Source organism: Mandrillus leucophaeus, unplaced genomic scaffold (assembly GCF_000951045.1).
Source record: "Mandrillus leucophaeus isolate KB7577 unplaced genomic scaffold, Mleu.le_1.0 Scaffold825, whole genome shotgun sequence".
In the NCBI taxonomy this organism is placed as follows: Eukaryota; Metazoa; Chordata; class Mammalia; order Primates; family Cercopithecidae; genus Mandrillus; species Mandrillus leucophaeus.
This window is the reverse complement of record NW_012108975.1, coordinates 493,623-516,031: the sequence shown is the minus strand read 5'-3', so window position 1 is coordinate 516,031 and position 22,409 is coordinate 493,623. Positions and strand designations below refer to the sequence as shown.

Here is a 22,409-nt window from a genome sequence, read left to right as displayed (position 1 = left end):
CTCAATAAAGCTGTTATTTTTAGAAAAATAATTTGGCCACTCCACATTGTATACATACTTCAAAACATCATGTTGTACACAATGAAAATACACAATTTTTATTTGTCAATTAAAATAAATAGGAAATTGCTGCCTCAAAAAAAATCAGATGAAATCAAAGCCTATACTCAAGGAAAACAATAATAGATTTTCAAACCTCTGAAAAAAAATAAAATATGCTAGGGAAGAAAGAGGAGCCTGAAAAGGCAGCCAGAAGTAGCCTCTGAAGTATGAGAGGCCATGAGGAAAGCCAAAAGAGAAGAAAGAAGGAGTCATCAGTGTTGAACACCTCAAAGGAGTCTACTCATAGAGATTTAAAACCATCCTCTGGATGTTTACAGCACCAATATTTATAAAAGCAAAAGCTAGCAATAAGCTCAATGCCCACAACAGGAAAATGCATAAATAAATTATGGTGTAAGCCATATAACAAAATACTTTATAGCAATGTTAAATTATGCTATAGAAATATGTATATAGTATAGAAAAATAGTCACAATGTATTAGGATATTTTTACAAAATGAAAATACTTTTTTCTTGGTAATATTTTTGCTGTAAAATATTTGAACACTACAGCGGAATTAAGAATCTTAACGCTCAAAGAGTTAATAATTTCTATCAGTTTGCTGAATATTCTTCTAGAATGCTTTTTGCACCTATAAACATTTTAATATAAATGAGATAATGTAACTTATATTCTATAATCTGCTTTTCTTAATAATATATCATGGATTATATTTATTTAACTACTTAAACATCTACTTCATCTCATAGAACTCCATCATTTCAATGTGACATATAGTATTTAACTAATCTCCTACTGATCAACATTCATATTGTTTCTAGTATTTTGCTATTATACTATGCTGTAATAAACATTCTTTTACAGCTATATCATATACTAGAATTATCAAAAAGACTACAAAAGTTATATTTAACCTATTTAAAGAAATGAGAGTGAAAATATGAGCAGACAGAGAAAGATTACAAAAATGCTCAGACCTGAAAAAGAATCAAATAGGACTTCAGCAATTTAACTGTAAAACTCAACAGAAAGGTTTAATGGCAGATGAAATTCAACTGGAGGGCAAATTAGTGAACTGGATGGTAAGCCAGAAAAATTATTCAGGATGCAATGCAGAGAAATAGAAAGATAGAGAATATGGAAGAAGGTTAAGAGACATGGGGGATTGATTCCAACACACGTTCATTTAGAGTTCTAGAAGGAAAGAAGAGAGCAGAGTTGATGGGTGCAGCACACCAACATGGCACAAGTATACATATGTAACAAACCTGCACGTTGTGCACATGTACCCTAGAATTTAAAGTATAATTAAAAAAAAAAAAGAAGAAGACAGCAAATGCAGTAGAGGCAATATTTGAATAGATGATGACTGAGAATTTTCCAGATCTAACAAAAGATACCAAACTAAAGATTCAGGAAATCAAGAGAATCCCAAGCAAAATTTTAAAAGAAAAGAAAATCCATCTCCACATTAATCTGAGCAAAGACAAAAAGATGATCTTAAAAACAGTCAGAGAGAAGAGATGAATTAACTTCAAAGAAACAGACAGTTGGATTCTCAATGGTCAGTTCAATAATAACAAAAACCAGAAAACAGTAAAAATAATAATGATGTGCTGAGATAAAAGAATACCATCCTAGAATTAATAGCATACCCAGCAAAAAAATGAGGGTGAAATAAAGGCATTTTCAGACAAATGAAAACTGAGTTTGCCACCAGGAGATCTTCACTAAAGAAAATTCTAAAGGTTAAGGCAGAAGAAAAATAACCCAAGGTGGATATCTGAGACTTCTGAAGACAGAACAAATAAATTAACTTATAAATCAGCTCCAATGCCAGCATATTTCTTAGAGGTAAATCACTAAAGGCATTCCTGCTAAAGTCAGAAGCAAGAAAAGGATGTTTGTTATTTCCACTACTATTTAATATTGAATTGGAAGAATTACTCAATACAATTAAACAAGAAAAAGCAACTAGAAGTATCTATCAGATTGAAAAGAAAGAGGTAAAACTATCCCTATTTGTAGGTGATTTGATTAAGTATTTAGAAAACCCCAAAGAATCCACTGAAAAACTACTAAAAACAGTAAGAGGAGGAGCAGCAGGAGGAGGAGAAAAAAACACAATATGAGAATTTAGTAAAGTCACAGCACATAAAATTAAAATAAGAATGGTGGCGAACATCTGTAATCCCAGCACTTTGGGAGGCTGAGGCAGGAGGATCACTTGAGCCTAGGAATTCAAGCCAGCCTAGGCAACATAGCAAGACCCTGTCTCTATGAAAATTTAAAAATTAGCCAGGCATGGTGTCACACACCTATAATCCTACCTACTCAGGAGGCTGAGGTGGAAGGATTGCTTGAGCACAGGAGGTCAAGGCTGCAGTGAGCCATGACTAGACCACTGAACTCCAGCCTGGGTGACAGAGTATGATCCAATCTTAAAATACAAAACAAAATTAAATTAAATTAAAATACAGAAATTGATTATATATATTATATATACACATAGTTATTAGTTAGAAGATATAATGGAAAAGAATGTCTCATTTAAAATAGCAAAAAATAAAATACTCAGGCATAAACCTAATAAATGTACAAAATGCAAACAAGTAAGACATGATTGACAGGCATAAAAGTAGACATCCTATATTCCATATTCTTGGATAAGACAATTCAGCATCATAAACATGTCTGCTCTAAGTTAATATATAAATTTAATATTATACTGGTTTTAAAAAGTCATATTTTTAAGAACTAGATTATAAAGTTATATAGAAAAATAGCCAGGTGCAGTGGTGCACACCATAGTCCCAGCTACTCTGGAGGCTGAGGCAGGAGGATCACTTAAGCCCAGGAGTTTGAGACCAGCCTAGGCAACATCAAGATCCCGTCTCTAAAGAATAAATAAATAAATAAATAAATGGAAGAATAAGTAGCAAGAATCGCAATGAACTGTCTGAAAAAGATCCATGAAGAGAGCTGGTCCTACCAGATATGAAAATGTATCATAAGAAAGTCAAACCATCCCTGTTTGCAGATGACATGATCCTATATCCAGAAAACCTAACTGTCTCATCCCAAAAGCTTCTTAAGCTGATAAACAACTTCAGCAAATCTCAGGATACAAAATCAACGTGCAAAAATCACTAGCATTCGTATACATCAACAACAGTCAAGCCGAGAGCCAAATCACAAACAAACTCCCATTCACAATTGCCACAGAAAGAATAAAATACCTAAGGAATATAGCTAACTAGGGAGGTGAAATATCTCTAAAAGGAGAACTACAAACCACTGCTCAAAGAAATCACAGATGACACAAATGGAAAAACATTCCATACTCATAAATAGGAGGAATCAATATCGTTAAAATGGCCATACTGTCAAGGGCAATTTATAGATTCAATGTTATTCCTATCAAACTACCATTGACATTCTTCACAGAACTAGAAAAAACTATTTTAAAATTCATATGGAATCAAGAAGAAGCCTGAATAGCAAGGCAATCCTAAGAAAAAAGACCAAAGCTGAAGGCATTACACTACCCAACTTCAAAGTATAGTACAGGACTGCAGTAACCAAAACAGCATAGTATGATACAAGAACAGACACATACACCAATACCTAGAAATAAGACTTCACACTGACAAACCATCTGATCTTCAACAAAGCTGACAAAAACAAGTAATAGGGAAAGAATTCCCTATTCAATAAATGGTGCTGGGATAACTGGATAGCCATATGGAGAAAATTGAAACCAGAACCCTTCCTTATGCCATATACAAAAATTAAGTGAAGATGGGATTAAAGGCTTAAATGTAAAACTCAAAACTATAAAAACCCTGGAAGACAACCTAGGCAATACCATTCTGGACATAGAAATGGGAAAAGATTTCACAATGAAGATGCCAAAAACAATTGCAACAGAAGCAAACATTGACAAATGGGATCTAATTAAATTAAAGAGCTTCTGGACAATAAAAGAAACTATCCATAGAGTAAACAGACAACCTACAGAGTGGGAGAAAATTTTTGCAAACTATGTATCCGACAAAGGTCTAATATCCAACATCTATGAGGAACTTAAACAAATTTACAAGCAAAAAACAACCCATAAAAAAAAGTGGGCAAAGAACATGAACAGACACTTTTCAAAAGACATAAATGTGGCCAACAATCATATGAGAAAAACCTCAACATCACTGATCATTAGAGAAATACAAATCAAAACCATAATGAGATACCATCTAACACCAGTCAGAATGGCAACTATTACAAAGTCCAAAAATAACAGATGCTGGCAAGGTTGTGGAGAGAAAGGATCACTTATACACTGTCGGTGGGAGTGTAAATTAGTTCAGCCATGGTGGAAGACAGTGTGGCGACTCTTCAAAGATCCAAAGACAGAAATGCCATTTGACCCAGCAATCCCATTACTAAGTACATACCGGAAGGAATATAAATCATTCTATGGTAAAGACACATGCATGCATATGTTCATTGCAGCACTATTCATAACAGCAATGACACGGAATTAACCTAAATATCCATCAGTGATAGACTGGATAAAGAGAATGCAGTACATATACACCATGGAATACAATGCAGCCATAAAAAGAATGAGATCATGTCCTTTGCAGGGACATGGATGGAGCTACTAGAGGCCATTATCCTTAGCAAACTAACACAGGAAGAGAAAACCAAATACTACATGTTTTCCCTTTTAAGCTAAATGATGAGACCACATGGACACATAAAGGGGAACAACACGTACTGGGGCCTTTAGGATGGTGGAGGTTGGGCAGAGGGAGAGGATCAAGAAAAACAACTGAAGGGTACTAAGCTTAATACCGAGGTGATGAAATAATCTGTACAACAAACCTCCATGACACAAGTTTACCTTTGTGACAAACCTGCACATGTACCCCTGAACTTAAAATAAAAGTCAAAAAAAGAAAAAAGAAAATGTATCATAAAGCCTCAATAATTAAGATATTGTGGTAATGACCCATTAATAGACAGATCAATAGAAAAGAACAGAAAATCAAAAAATAGACTTAGGTTGAATACAGTTGTTTTCAAATGTTGGAAATATTATAATATGGAAGACAAATCAGTCCTGTTCATATTAACCACAAAAGACTGAACTAGGACCAGTAGGTAGAAAAAGCTAAAGCTACAAGGAGACATTACATTTAGTTCAATAGAAAGAATTAATGTTCTAATACTCAGCGCTCACCAAAAATGAATGGAGTCTTTCTGAAAGTAGTTCTCTGTCACTTCAGATATTCAAACTTAGGCATAATGATCAAGTATGGATATTATATTAAGATTCATCATCAGATAAAAGAGAAGATCATCATGGTGGATGGGAGGTAGGACTAGATTGTAGCTCTGACTCAGATGGACAGATGGTGTGTGGAGGCTCGCATCAGAAATTTTAGCTCCAGAATGACTGCAACAACAAAGCAGGAATCCCAAGAGGACCTACAGACCCTCCAAAGGGAGTAGACTGCTCCTGTAGGACCCAGGAGACACCCCAAATACTGTGAGTGCTGAAACTGTAGAAGTGGGAAGGGGAGACCCTCTGCTCCCAAACACACCCCCACTGGGGAAACCGAAGGTCTAGTTTGCAAGAGAAGTTTCCAACCTTACCTGGAACTGAGACAATTTAGAGAGCTGAGCAAAATACAGGAGTAGAGGAAGCAGCAGGAAAGGCCCTGGGAGCTCGCTGGGTCCCCAAGCAGGCCATTCCTGCCTGGCACCAAGGGACCCTTCAGGAGGGCGGCCAGAGGTGCAAGGGAAAATGCCACAGGGAGAAGGAAGTCTCCAGCTGAACTTTGTAACAATTTGAATAGGGCAAGGTGCCTCCTGGCCAGAACTCAGGGGAGGGTGTGAATCCAGCATGCAGACTCCACAGGTGAAAAAAGAAACAAAACCCTTTTCTTTTGCTGGGAGGCAGGTAACATGGGACAGGTTCTCAAGTCCTGCTTGCCCACTGCCTGGAAACAGCCTCGGGGCTGTTAGTGGGGGCATGGTGAGAATAAGACTTGCCCTTCAGATTGTGTGGAGGCTGGGTGAGGTCTGTGACTGCTGACTTTCCCCTACTTCCCTGACAACCTGCATGACTCAGCAGAGGCAGCCATAATCCTCCTAGGTACATAACTCCACTGACCTGGGAAACTCACCCCCATGCCCCACAGCAGACACAGCAAGACCTGCCCAAGAAGAATCTGAGCTCAGACCACGCTTAGCCCTGCCCCCACCTGGTAGCTGAAGACAAAAGGTGGGTAGGGTATGTGAAGACATATACTCTTGGGAGTTCTGGGGCTCTGCCCACCACCGGTTCCTCTCCATACTATCACAGCTGATGCTCTCTGGAAAGTGCCACCTCCTGGCAGGAGACCAACCAGCACAAAAACACAACATTAAACCACCAAAGCTAGGAACCCTCACAAACTGTTTCACCCACGCCACCACCTCCACTAGAACAGGTGCTGGTATCCACAGCTGGGGAAGCCATAGACAGTTCATATTACAGGACTCTGTGCAGACAACCCCCAGGACCAGCCCAGAGCCAGGTAGCCTTGCTGGGTGGCTAGACCAAGAAGAGAGATAACAATCACTGCAGCTCAGTTCATAGGAAGACACGTCCATAGGAAAAGGGGGAGAGTAGTACATCAAGGGACTAAATAATCTGAACAAAAGACTTCAGCCCCATACCTTCCCTCTGACAGAGCCTACCCAAATGAGAAGGAACCAGAAAACCAACTCTGGTAATATGGCAGAACAAGGTTATTTAACACACCCAAAAAATCACACTAGCTCACCAGCAATGGTTCCACACCAAGAAGAAATCCCTGATTTACATGAAAAAGAATTCAGGAGATTAGTTATTAAGCTAATCAGGCAGGTACCAGAGAAAGGCAAAGCCCAATGAAAGGAAATCCAAAAAATGACACAAGAAGCGAAGGGAGAAATATTCAAGGAAATAAATACCATAAAGAAAAAGCAAGCAAAACTTCAGGGAAATTGGGCACACTTACAGTACTGCAAAATGCTCTGGAAAGTCTTAGCAATAGAATTGAACAAGTAGAAGAAAGAAATTCAGAGTTTGAAGACAAAGTCTTCGAATTAACCCAATCCAACAAAGACAAAGAAAAAAGAAAAAGAAAATATGAACAAAGCCTCCAAGAAGTCTGGGATTATGTTAAATGACCAAACCTAAGAATAATTGATGTTCCTGAGAAAGAAGAGAAATCTAAAAGTTTGGAAAACATATTTGGGGGAATAATTGAGGAGAACTTCCCCAGCCTTGCTAGAGACCTAGACAAGCAAAAACAAGAAGCATAAAGAACACCTGGGAAATTCAGCACAAAAAAATCATCACCTAGGCCATTGTCTTCAGGTTATCTAAAGTTAAGATGAAGGAAAGAATCTTAACAGTTGTGAGACAAAAGCATCAGGTACCCTATAAAGGAAAACCTATCAGATTAACAGCAATTTTCTCAGCAGAAACCCTACAAGCTAGAAGGGATTGGGGCCCTATCTTCAGCCTCCTCAAACAAAACAATTATCAGCCAAGAATTTTATATCCAGCAAAACTAAGCATCATATATGAAGGTACAGTCATATATGAAGATACAGTCTTTTCCAGACAAACAAATGCTGAGAGAATTCACCACTCCCAAGCCACCACTACAAGAACTGCTAAAAAGAGCTCTTAATCTTGAAGCAAATCCTGGAAACACATCAAAACAGAACCTCTTTAAAGCATAAATCACACAGGACTTAGACAACCAAAAAAATGTAAAAAGCAGAAACAAAAAACAAAGGCACACAGGCAACAAATAGCACGATGAATGGAATGGTATCTCACACCTCAATACTAACATTGAATGTAAATGGCTTAAATGCTCCACTTAAAAGATACAGAACTGCTGAATGGATAAGAACTCACCAACCAACTATCTGCTGCCTTCAGGAGACTCACCTAACACATAAGGACTCACATAAACTGAAATAAAAAGGTGGGAAAAGGCATTTCATGCAAACAGACACCAAAAGCGAGCAGGGGTAGCTATTCTTGAATCAGACAAAACAAACTTTAAAGCAATAGCAGTTAAAAGAGACAAAGATGGACATTATATAATGGTAAAGGCCTTGTCCAACAAGAAAATATCACAATCCTAAAATATATGCACCTAACACTGGAGCTCCCAAATTTATAAAACAATTACTAATAGACCTAAGAAATGAGATAGACAGCAACACAATAATAGTGGGGGACTTCAATACTCCACTGACAGCACTAGACAGGTCATCAAGACAAAAAGTCAACAAAGAAACAATGGATTTAAACTATACCTTGGAACAAATGGGCTTAGCAGATATATACAAAACATTTTATCCAACAACCACAGAATACACATTCTATTCAACAGTGCACAGAACTTTCTCCAAGATAGACAATGTGATAGGCCACCAGATGAGCCTTCATAAATTTAGTACTCTCTCAGACTACAGTGGAATAAAATTGGAAATCAACTCCAAAAGGAACCTTCAAAATCATGCAAATACACGGACACTAAATAACCTGCCCCTGAATGATCATTCGGCCAAAAACGAAATCAAGATGGAAATTAAAAATTCTTTGAACTGAACAACAATAATGACACTACCTATCAAAACCTCTGGGATACAGCAAAGGCTGTGCTAAGAGGAAAGTTCATAGCATTAAATGCCTATATCAAAAAGACAGAAAGAGTACAAACTGACATTCTAAGGTCACACCTCAAGGAACTAGAGAAACAAGAACAAACCAAACCCAAACCCAGCAGAAGAAAGGAAATAACCAAGATCAGAGTAGAATTAAATGAAATTGAAATAAACAAACAAACAAAAAAATACAAAAGATAAATGAAACAAAAAGCTGGTTCTTTGAAAGGATAAATAAAGTTGATAGACTATTAGCAAGATTAACCAAGAAAAGAACAGAAAAAATCCAAATAATCTAACTAAGAAATGAAACAGGAGATACTACAACTGACTCCACTGAAATACAAAAGATTATTCAAGGCAACTATAAACACTTTTATGCACATAAACTAGAAAATCTAGAAGAGATGGATAAATTCCTGGAAACATACAACCCTCCAAGCTTAACTCAGGAATAATTAGATACCCTGAACAGACCAATAACAAGCAGCAAGATTAAAATGGTAATTTAAAAATTAACGACAACAAAAAAGTCCAGGACCAGAAGGATTCACAGCAGAATTCTACCAGACATTCAAAGAAGAATTGATACCAACCCTTTTGACACTATTCCACAAGATATAGAAAAAGGGAGCCCTCCCTAATTCATTCTATGAAGCCAGAATCACCCTAATACCAAAACCAGGAAAGGATATAACCAAAAAAGAAAACTACAGACTGACATCCCTGATGAACACAGACATTAAAATCCTTAACAAAATACTAGCTAACTGAATCCAACAACATATCAAAAAGATAATCTACTGTGATCACGTGGATTACACAGCAGGGATGCAGGGATGGTTTAACATACACAATTCAATAAATGTGATATACCACATAAACAGAATTAAAAACAAAAATCACATGATCATTTCAATAGATGCAGAAAAAGCATTTGACAAAATCCAGCATCCCTTTATGATTAAAACTCTCAGCAAAATCAGCAAACAAGGGACATAACTCAATGTATTAAAAGCCATCTATGACAAATCCACAGCCAACATAATACTGGATGGGGAAAGTTCAAAGCATTCTCTCTGAGAACTGGAATGAGACAAGGATACCTACCCACTCTCACCACTCCTCTTCAATATAGTACTGGAAGTACTAGCCAGAGCAATCAGATAAGAGAAAGAAATAAAGGACATCCAAACTGGTAAAGAGGAAGTCAAACTGTCACTATTTGCTGATGATATGATAATTTACCTAAAAAACCCTAAAGACTCTCCAGAAAGCTCCCACAACTGATAAAAGAATTCAGCAAAGTTTCTGGATACAAGATTAATGTACACAAATCAGAAGCTTTTCTCTACACTAAGAGCAACCAAGCGGAGAGTCAGATCAAGAACTCAACCCCTTTACAATAGCTGCAAAAATAATAAAATACTTAGGAATATTCCTAACCAAGGAGGCAAAAGACCTCTAAAAGAAAAATTACAAACACTGCTGAAAGAAATCATAGATGACACAAACAAATGGAAACACATCCCATGCTCATGGATGCATAGAATCAATATTGTGAAAATAGCCATACTGCCAAAAGCAATCTACAAATTCAATGCAATCCCATCAAAATACCACTATCATTCTTCACAGAATTAGAAAAAAAAAAATTCTAAAATTCATATGGAACCAAAAAAGAACCCACATAGCCAAAGCAAGACTAAGCAAAAGGAACAAATCTGGAGGCATTGCACTACCTGATTTCAAACTATACCATAAGGCCATAGTCACCAAAACAGCATGGTACTGGTATAAAAATAAGCACATAGACCAATGGAGCAGAATAGAGAACCCAGAAATAAACCCAAATACTTATAGCCAACTGATCTTCAACAAAGCAAACAAAAACATAAAGTGGGGAAAGGACACCCTTTTCAATAAATGGTGCTGGGATAAATGGCTAGCCACATGTAGGAGAATGAAACTGGATCCTCATCTCTCATCTTATACAAAAATCAACTCAAGATGGATTAAGGACTTAAACTGAGGGCCTGAAACTATAAAAATTCTAGACGTAACATTGGAAAAACCCTTCTAGACATTGGCTTAGGCAAAGATTTCATGACCAAGAACCCAAAAGCAAATGCAATAAAAACAAAGATAAATAGTTGGGGCTTAATTAAACTAAAGAGCTTTTGCATGGCAAAAGGAACAGTTAGCAGAGTAAACAGACAACCCACACAGTAGGAGAAAATCTTCACATTCTATACATCTGACAAAGGACTAATATCCAGAATCTAAAACAAACTCAAACAAATCAGCAAGAAATAAAACAAACAATCCCATCAAAAAGTGGGCTAAGGACATGAATAGACAATTCTCAGAAGAAGACATACAAATGGCCAACAAATATTTGAAAAAAAGCTCAACATCACTAACAATCAGGGAAATGCAAATCAAAACCACAATGCAATACCACCTTACTCCTGCAAGAATAACTATAATCAAAAAATCAGAAAACAGTAGATGTTGGCATGAATGCAGTCATCAACGAACACTTCTACACTGCTGGTGGGAATGTAAACTAGTAGAGCAGCTATGGAGAACAGTGTGGAGATTCCTTAAAGAACTAAAAATGGAACTATAATTTGATCTAGCAATCCCATTACTGGGTATCTACTCAGAGGAAAAGAAGCCATTATAGGAAAAAGATACTTGGACACTCACGTTTATAGCAGCACAATTCGCAATTGCAAAATCATGGAACCAACCCAAATGCCCATCAAACAAGTGGATAAAAAACTGTGATATATATATATACACACACACACACACATATACACACACACATATATACATAAATATACACACCATATATAATATATATTATATATACCATATTATATGTAATATGTATTATCTTATATATAATATATTACATATATAATATTTTTAATAGATGTGTGTGTGTGTGTGTGTGTGTGTGTGATGGAATGCTACTCAGCCATGAAAAGGAATGAATTAACAGCATTTGCAGTGACCTGGATGAGATTGGAGAATCTTTTTTTTGCGGGGGAGGGGACAGAGTCTCGCTCTGTCACCCAGGCTGAGTGCAGTGGCATGATCTCAGCTCACTGAAGCCTCTGCCTCCTGGGCTCAAGAGATTCTCCTGCCTCAGCCTCCTGAGTAGCTGGGACTACCGAAGACTCTTATTGTAAGTGAAGTAGCTCAGGAATGGAAAACCAAACACCATATCTTCTCATTGATACATGGGAGCTAAGCTATGAGGATGCAAAGGCATAAGAATGATACAATGTACTTTGGGGACTTGCGGAGAAGGGTGGGAGGGGGGCAAGGGATAAAAGACTACAAATAGGGTGCAGTATATACTGCTCGAGTGATGGGCGCACCAAAATCTCAGAAATCACCACTAAAGAACTTACTCATGTAACCAAACACTACCTGTACCCCAGTAACCTATGGAAAAATAAAAAATCAAAGTTTGTTGTCAGATTCATGCAAGGTTAAATCCAATCGCTTTTAAATTCCCTTCTGCTCTCAAGTCTCTGATTCTGTATAGTTCTCGGATTTCTTCCTAGATCTGATACTCCAAGATCATGTCCGCGGTACTTCATTAAGTTTCTCAAAGTATACTATAATTTACAACTTATAATCTTGATAAAATCATTCAGTGGTTATTTCACAATAATTCTGGCCAAGATCTGGACAGCGTAGTAAAATGAATATTTGTTAAAAGTGAATAATTTAGAAAGATGATGTTTCTTCAGTGTTTAAATGTTAAAAAAAAAAAAGTTTCATAAATGTGTAGATAGAACCTTCCCCTTCTTTCTCAGACCCCAGACACTGACATATAGGCCATCAGATCATACCTATATAGTATGACTCTGATAACAATGGGAGTTTCTTCAGAATTTACTGGAGGAGAACACCTTCAAAGAGGCTGAAATACAAACAAGAGTTGAGTTTGTGATGGCACATGATATTCACTGATTTGAGATTCTTGGTAAGCAGGTGGTAATTAAAACCATGGGAAACACTGGAATAGGTAGCGTGTACAAATGAGAAGTGAAAGCAAGCCAAGGACAGAATATCAACATTTAAGAGGCAGACAAGGGTGAAAGTCTAAAACAAGGGTGAAAAGAAATAAAGAAGTAGGAGAAAAACCAGGACACTTTTGTCTTGTGAAGAGAGGTTGCAAAAGGAGTGAATGGTTAAGAGAGCCAAATGCTACAGAGAAGCCAGGTTAAATATAGAATTGAAGATACTTGGATTTGGCAATAAGGTGACCTTATAGAGTTTAAACAAATTGATTATGATGGAATGGAAAGAGAGAAAGTAGCAGCAGAGAGACAAGGTCAAGGGACACACTTTTGAGGATGGGAGAAATGACTATGTTTTAGATGGATAAAATGGAACAATTAGAGAAGACATTAAAGAGGCAAAAGAGAGAAGCCACTGAACATGGGATTAAGTGCTCGAAGGAAGAAATAACCTTGGATGGGAAGACTGAGACTGGAGGGGAGGGAAAAGGGTGAGCACAGAAGCAGATGAACCTGAGGATATGCCTCAGGAAGTGGCAGGGAGCTTCTACCTGAAAACCATTCTTTCCTTTATAAAATCACCTGCTAAAAACATGACGCAAAATGCCGAGTGGATGATTCTCTTCCTTAGAGGGAAGAAGAGCTGTCAAAGATCTTGATTAGAACCAAAATTCTCATATGTTAGGGTAAATGAACAAGGATTCAGAACATTGATTGAAAAAAGCTGTGAACCTTATCTACTGAAATACAGGAATAACCTGAATAATAACCAATGCTAACATGTGGCAAATACCTCTTCAAGTAGCTGCTCTATTTCTTCATATGTCAATAATGTAATTTTTCTGCCTTTGATATTAGAAAGGAGGCAAGAGCATGTGTTGATCCATTCATAACATTCTTTCTGAAAAGAGATAAAAGATTACAAGCAGAAAAAACCAGCATATTTATTCACTCACTGCTATTGAGGAACTGCTAAATACAATTCCTCTAAACATAACTATATTCAATTAACTTTATATCAGTTCAGTTCAAAGATATGTGCAGAGGTGACTGGGTATTAACACAGACCTAAATCATATTATCTCTTATTGACAGGGTTTGGGATCTGGGTTGTAATGGGACAGGGAGTAGTGAAGTGCCATAAAACCAGATACAAAAAGATTGTTTTATTTACTAATGTCTACATGGCCTCCTAATAAATTTTATGCAACTGAACAGGTCAACTGTGATTGCATAATAACAATAGAAGTAGCAAACACCTACCTTGTACTTAATCATATGTGAGACTCTGTTCTAAGCATTATGCATATATTAACTCATTTGACCCTCAATATGAGACATTACCTATTATTATCCTCATTTTTTAAGATGAGGAAACTGAGAAATTGAATAGTTAAATGTCTTGCTCAAGGTCACAAAAATAGTTAAGTATGATGTTTGGATTCTAATCTAGGTGGTCTGTGCTTAACCACTAAAAAAAAATCCCTCTACCGCTAATAAAGTGAATGAATAAAGATTTGAGACACTTTTGGAAAAGATGCTCACCTTCTATCTATTGAGATATGGGAAAGGTCTATAGCAGGTTTTAATCACCTAAGGTAAATAGTTAAACTGTATTTACCTTACCAAGATCTCCTAACAGCTAAGAGCTGGTTTCAATGTTTAAAAGGTACATTATTCCTTATTAGTTAATAAAAGCCCTGAGAACTAGGACATGTTATCCTCTCTGGGAACAGAGATCTGATCACTCTAGCCAAAAAACGGCAGTGTGTGGTGAAATAATGACCCACTGTAGGCTCCTGAAATCAACCACGATGAGCAGTAATATACCTTATATTTCTCTCATTATTAGCCTTTTTTTTTTGTTTGTTTTTTTATGACAGAATCTTGTTCTATTGCCCAGGCTGGAGTGCAGTGGAGCAATCTCAGCTCGGCACAACCTCTGCCTCCCGGGTTCAAGGGATTCTCCTGCCTCAACCTCCTGAGTAGCTGCGAGCACCTACTATCATACCTGGCTAATTTTGTATTTTTAGTAGAGATGCAGTTTCACCACGTTGGCCAGGCTGGTCTCAAATTCCCGACCTCAGGTGATCCACCCGCCTCAGCCTCCCAAAGTGCTGGGATTACAGATATGAACCACCGCACCTGAACCCTGTCCAGCATCATACAAATCTCCTTGGCTGGAAAGGAGCCCAAGAAGCATTAGCTGGTGGGAAACTCTCACTAATGTCATCCAAATATCAGTCTAGTAGGTCAAATGCTAGAATGTGGCACAAGCCACACAGCATTACCATAGAGCCGCATTAGACAAGGCTTCTCTGGAAAACCATCTTCTTCTTTTCACCCTGTGGGATGTGGATGAGGCCACAGAAATCCCAGTCTGATGTCATAAAGATTCATGTACCACAGAGGTTTGTCTAGATCAGGGGAAGATGGTAGCAGTCCAGGATGGTGACGAATTTGAAATAAAAATAACCTTCATGAAGACGGAACTAACCATTTTTTTAAAGAGTACCTCAGTATGGTCTGCTGAGACCCCTACCATAAACTTGCTTGATATACTCTTGAGAGGCCTCAGGCTTAGAGAAGAGGCATATCATTTTCTTAGCAGAAGGTCTTTGTGTAGGCTCAGTTACAGCCTTACCTCTGGTGTGAGAGCAGATTCTCAGCCTCCTCTGATAACACTCCCCCAGTTTATTTATCTGAAATCACTAGAAAACAGTTATTAAGTGAGAAAGAGTTTAACAGAGGACCAAAGTAGCACTAGTGGAAAGTGTAGGTCCTCAAAGAGATGGTCAGGTTATGGGCATCTAGTCAGGGCCTGGGGTGGCACAGGCAATGAATGGCCCATAGCACAAGGCTTCCACAAAATCTCATCTGGATGGTTTTATGTAAGTCCCTGAACCCTGAAGTTCCCTCAGGAAGGGCTCCTCATGATAGTGTCCTCCGTATGGCTATAGCCTTAACTTTTATAGGGAGATATACCTCAAAACATCTTGAAATCCTCATTCCAGATTGCCTTCATCTGAAAACCTGGTCTCACCACACAGAGCTCTCCCTCCTTTTAGGTAAATGAGGACTAAGTGTGTCATGGAGCTGGCCAGTGGGTCTCCACCACCATCTGTGGCAGGTCCAGCCTGCCAAAATCAGGATCCGCACCACATCCTGGGGTGGACAGAAGAAGGGGCTAGTCCCACCAGGTATGAGAAGGTTTGAACACATTTCTAGATGTATAGTGTGGGCTCCAAGAGACTGCTTGGTTCAGAGGTATATCAGCCTGTTGTGAAGAACCCTTCTGAAGCCTTCCCAGAACCAAAATGAGAACTCAGACATTTCATTCAACTCTTAGATGAGAAGTGACATACATATACCTACATATTGCTTCCCTGACACGTACCCTAACTGTTCATGGTGTTTTAGTCTTATAATTTTCTACCACATGAAATTTGCTATTTTAAATTTGGATTTATTAATATATAAGATTTATTTTCTCTATACTCATCTGGACTTTTTAAAGGATATTATTAGCTATGTGAAATAAAATGGGAAAACTTCCAGTCATTATCTATGCTCTTACGCTGCTTATATAGCATGGGGATTACCCTACTGCTTGAGAGTCTGAAAAAACCTGTCTGAGGAATCCAGGCAATATTTTTAGCATTTCTAAAAATTAGTGCATCCAATTTTTCACTGAAAGTTGGCCAATTTTCTCCTTCAAGTATTAATGATACTTACTTTCTATTTTCCTAGAAAAGTCTCCACCTCCTAGAGATTTAAAATTTATTAGCAAGATGCTGTACATAAAATTTTTTATAACACACTGTTTAAAAACTGTGAGATCTGTCTTACATACAGAGACATAAAAATGCACATATGCAGTTTAAAGAGAGAATTGATCCTTATATTCCAGTCTTCATATGCCATAATATTCATAATAATTATTCTACTATTTATGGACATTTGAGTTGTTTCCAGTTGGGGGATACTTCTAGGAATAATCTTGGAATATCTTTTTTTTTTTATTTTTATTTTCTTTAGATGGAGTTTCGCTGTTGTTGCCCAGGCTGGAGTGCAATGGCACGATCCTGGCTCACCGCCACCTCCGCCTCCTGGATTCAAGCGATTCTCCTGCCTCAGCCTCCCAAGTAGCTGGGATTATAGGCATGCACCACCATGCCCAGCTAATTTTGTATTTTCAGTATAGATGGAGTTTCTCCATGTTGGTCAGGCTGGTCTTGAACTCCCAACCTCAGGTGATCCACCTGCTTCAGCCTCCCAAAGTGCTGGGATTACAGGCATGAGCCACTATGCCTGGCCAGAATGTTCTTACATATGTCGCTTAGTCTAGAGCACTTGTGTAAGAGTTTCTCTAGTATATTGACAGATGAATAGAATTGTTTGTTGCAAGGTGTGTTGCAACTTTAACAGATAATGTTAACTGATTTCCAAAGTGAATGTACAAATTTATATTCTTACCAGCAGTATAGGAAGTACCTGTTGCTCCCCTATTCTTAACACTTACATTGCCAGACTTGGCAATTTCTTTTTTTTTTTTTTCTTTTAGATGCAGTTTTGCTCTGTTGCCCAGGCTGAAGTGCAATGGTGCGATCTCAGCTCACCACAACCTCTGCCTCCCAGGTTCAAGCGCTTCCCCAGCCTCACCCTCCCCAGTAGGTGAGATTGCAGGTGCGTGCCACTGTGCTGGGCTAACTTTGTATTTTTAGCAGAGATAGGGTTTCACCATCCTGGCCAGGCTGATCTTGAACTCCTGACCTCAGGTGATCCGCCCACCTCGGCCTCCCAAAGTGCTGGAATTACACGCATGAGCCACTGCATTCAGCCTAGACTTCGTAATTTTTGCCAAATTGTTATGTAAGTAACGATATTAGTTTGTATTTCCCTTATCACTTATGAAATTGAACAGCTTTTCATAAGTATGTCAGCCATTTGGATTTTCTCCTTTGTGAGGTATACATTCAAGCTTTCTGCCCATTTTTCTATTGGGTTGTGTATTTTTATAATATTGGTTCCTAGAAGGTAATTTTATATTCTGGATACTGGTCCTTTGTCAGTTATAAGTGTTGCAAATACATTCTCCCATTTTGTGGACTGTTTTTGTTTTAATGGTATTTTTTTGATAAAAATAATTCTTAAACTTAAGGTAATCAAAACTATGAACATTTTCCTTTTGAGTTAGTGTTTATCTCTTATTTTAAAAAACATTTTCCTACCCCTAAGATCTGAAATATCGTCTTCTGAAAGCTTTATAATTTTGACTTTCACATGTAGATTTCTAGTCGATTTGGAATTGATTTTTGTGTGAAGTACAAGTCTAATTTCATCTTTCCTATATAGATAACCAATATTCCTAGTTTTGGGGCTTTTTTGTTTTGTTTTGTTTTAAGACAGAGTCTCGCTCTGTCGCCCAGGCTGGAATGCAGTGGCGCGATCTCAGCTCACTGCAACCACTGCCTCCCGGATTCAAGCGATTCTCCTGCCTCAACCTCCCGAGTAGCTGGATCTACACGCGTGCGCCACCATGCCTGGTTAATTTTTTGTATTTTTAGTAGAGACAGTGTTTCACCGTATTAGTCAGGATGGCCTCGATCTCCTGACCTCGTGATCCGCCCTCCTCAGCCTCCAAAAGTGCTGGGATTACAGGCGTGAGCCACTGCACCCAGTCCCCTAGTATTTTTAATTGGAAAGTTCATCATTTCCTCATTAATTCTATATGCCATCCTTATATAAAAGGCCATAAATTTTTGGTTCTGTTTTTTGATTCCATTGACACAGTTGTCCACCTTTGAACTAACACTATGCTGTGTCAGTTTAGCTTTACAAGAAATTTAAAATATAAGAGGATGAGTCCTCTCACCTCATTTTCAAGAGTGTGTTAGCTATTCTTGATTCTTTGAATATCCAAAACAGCTTTTAGAGACAGTTTGTTAAGCTAAAAAAAAAAAAAAAAAAAAATCTGTGACTGCATTCAAGTGCTCCGGGAGGGCAAGTGCTAAAAAAAAAAAAAGAGCTCTGATTCCTTGTCAGATATGCTTTCATTATTTTCTAAAAAAAAAAAAAAAAAAAAAAAAACCTGTTGGAAACTTGATTGTGACCCCTAGATTAGTGCTGTTTAATAGAACTTTCCACAGTGATAGAAATGTTCTATGTGTGCATGGTCCAATATGATCCCTGGTAGCAATATGTACTACTTAGCACTTAAAATATGGCTAATATGACTGAAGAGATAAATTTTTAAATTTAAATTAATTCAGCTGGGCATGGTGGCTCATGCCTATAATCCCAGCACTTTGGGAGGCTAAGATGGGTGGATTACTTGAGGCCAGGCATTCAAGACCAGCCTGACCAACATGGCAAAACCCTATCTCTACTAAAAAGACAAAAATTAGCCAGGCATGGTGGCCTGTGCCTGTAATCCCCGCTACTCAGGAGGCTGAGGAACTAGAATCTCTTGAACCCAGGAGGTGGAGGTTGCAGTGAGCCAACATTGCACCAGTGCACTCCAGCCTGGGCAACAAAGCCAGATTTTGTCTCAAAAAATAAAAATAAAAATAAATAAATTCAAATGTAAATAGCAATATGTGGCTAGTGGCTACTGTATTGGACAGGACCGCTACATTCTCCTCTCTCTGAGGAAAATTGACGTCTTTACAATATAGAGTCTTCCAGTTCATGAACATGGTGTATCTTCATTTAGGTGTTTTAATGTTTCTCAAATAATGTTTGAACTATACTCCAGAAAGGAACTGATCAACTTTTATTAGATTTATTCCTAAGTACTTTATATTTTGAAATGATCATAAATATTACCTTTTGTGTTTCATTTTAGAACTACTTAATGCTGGCAGGCATTACATATATATACATATACACACACACAATGTACCCTGCAACTAATGGCAATCTATATTTATATATACACACACATATAGTTATATATATGCCATTAATTTTTTATTAATTGGGTTGTACCCAGTGTACCTATAGATACATTACAGAAGTTATATTACTAACTTGCATTCCTAGAATAAAGTTAACATGTTCATAATGTATTACCCCTCTCATTTATTGCTGGATTTGATTTGCCTGTATTTTGTTTAGGATTTTGTATTCCACATGATACTGGTCTGTAATTTCCCTTTCTTGCACAATCCCTTTTGGGTTTTTGTATAAAAAGTATTCCCTCTTCTTTAGACCCTGAAAGAGTCTGTATAAGAATAGAATTATTTATTTCTTAAATGTTTGATAGGCTTGCTGTTGAAGCTGTCTACACCTAGAGCATCTTTTGGGGGAAGATTTTTGACTAATTCCTTTAATGGTATAGGACTAGTTGGGTTTTTAATTTATTCTCAAGTCTTCTGGGTTATATTTATTTGTCCATTTCATCTAAGTTTTCAAATGTTTGTGATAATGTCCTTCATAATCTCTTCTACTATCTTTCGAATATCTGAATCATCTGAATTACACATTCTTGATATATTTTTTTGCATCTTTTTGTCTTAATCTTGCCAAAAGCTTCCCAATTTTACTCTTTTAGCAGACCAATTTTGGGCTCTCTTGACCATCTTTTTAGTCAGGTTTTCAAAAACATACGATACACCCACTTAAAGTGTATAATTCAATGGTTTTTAGTTATTCACAAAGTTGTGCAACCATCGCTACAATCTAATCCTAGAATATTTTCATCAGGCCCAAAGAAAGCCTGTACCTGTTAGCAGTTGTTCATTTCCCATTCCTGCCCCTCCTTTATGAGCTCCAGGCAGCCACTAATCTTTCTGTCTCTATAGATTTGCCTATGCTGGGCATTTTATGTGAATAAAATAATACAATATGTTGGTCTTTTGAAATATTTTATGTGCATATAATAATATGTGGTCTTTCGAAACATCACAATATGTTACTGACTTCTTTCACTCAGCGTGTTTTCAAGGTTCTTCCATGTTGTTGCATGTATCAGTGCTTCTTTTTTACTGCCAAATAATGTTCTGTTATATAAATATACTGCCTTTTTTTAAAATCTAGTCAGCAATTGATGGACATGTAGGTTGTTTCCAGCTTTGGTCTATTATTGTTTGCTCTTGCGAATAGCACAGCAATGAACATGTGAGTGCATACGTCTTTTTGATAGAATGATTTATTTTCTTTTGGCATGTACACAGTAATGGGATTGCTGTGTTGAACCATAGCTCTGTTTTAAGTTTGTTGAGAAATCTCCAGACTGCCTTCCGTGATGGCTAGACTAATTTACATTGCCACCAAGAGTGAATTAACAGTATTCCTTTTTCTCTGCAGCCTCACTAGCATCTGTTGTTTTTTAATAATAGCTATTCTGACTGGTGTCAGATAGTATATCATTGTGGTTTTGATTTGTATTTCTCTGATGATTAGTGATGCTGAGAATTTTTTCATATGTTTGTTGGCCACTGTGTATCTTCTTTTGAGAAATATCTGTTCGTGTCTTTTGCCCATTTTTAAGTGGGCTATTTGGTTTTTGCTTGTAGATTTGTTTGAGTTCCCTACAGATTCTAGATATTAGGCCTTTGTCAGACACATAGTTTGCAAATATCTTCCCCTATTTTGGAGGTTTTCTGTTTTTCTAATGACAGTTTCCTTTCTGTGCAGATGTTCTTTAATTAGGACCCACTTGTCTATTTTTGTTTTTGTTGCTACTGCTTTTGGAGACTTAGCCAAAAATTATTTGCCAAGGCCAATGTCAAGAAGAGAATTTTCTAGTCTTGTCTTCCAGGATTTTTGTAGTTTGATGTCTTACATTTCAATCTTTAATCCAGTTATCCCAGCACCATTTAATGAATAGTGAGTCTTTTCCCCCTTGCTAGTTTTTGTCAGCCTTGTTGAAGATCAGATGGTTGGTAGGTGTGAGGCTATATTTCTAAGTTTTCTATTATGTTGCATTCGTCTCCATGTCTGTTTTTGTACCAGTACCATGCTGTTTTGGTTACTTTATTATATAGTTTGAAGTAAGGTAGTGTGATGCCTCCAGCTTTGTTCCTTTTGCTCAGGACTGCTTTGGCTATGTGGGCTCTCTTTCAGTTCCATAAGAATTTTTAATATTTTTTCAAATTCTGTGAAGAATGACATCGATAGTTTGATAGGAATAGAACTGAATTTGTAAACTGCTTTGGGCAGTATGCCCATTTTTATGATATTGATTCTTCTTATCCATGAGCATGAAATGTTTTTCCATTAATTGGTGTCATCTCTGATTTCTTTCAGCAGTGTTTTGTAGTTCTTCTTGTAGAGACCTTTCACCTCCTTGGCTAGATGTATTCCTACATATTTGATTTGATTTTCTTGTGGCTATTAAAAGTGGAACTGTGTTCTTGATTTCACTCTCAGCCTGAACATTATTGGTGTATAGAAATACTATTGATTTTGTATATTGACTTAGTATCCTAAACTTTACTAAAGTTGTTTATCAATTCTAGGAGACTTTTGGCAGAGTCTTTAAGATTTTCTAGGTATAGAATCCTATCATCGGCAAAGAGAGATAGTTTGACTTCTTCCTTTCCTAGGTGGAGGCATTTTATTTCTTTCTCTT

At 37.3% G+C, this 22,409-nt stretch overlaps 1 protein-coding gene across 1 annotated transcript in view; it reads right to left on the bottom strand.

Annotated features, from left to right (window-relative positions):
- The window catches only part of AXDND1 (axonemal dynein light chain domain containing 1), a 196,197-nt gene that overhangs the window by 46,827 nt on the left and 126,961 nt on the right, over positions 1-22,409 (bottom strand). The window contains exon 21 of the mRNA XM_011968050.1: positions 13,626-13,733. Within this exon, the coding sequence (XP_011823440.1) occupies positions 13,626-13,733 (108 nt within the window). The remainder of the gene's footprint in view (positions 1-13,625; positions 13,734-22,409) is intronic.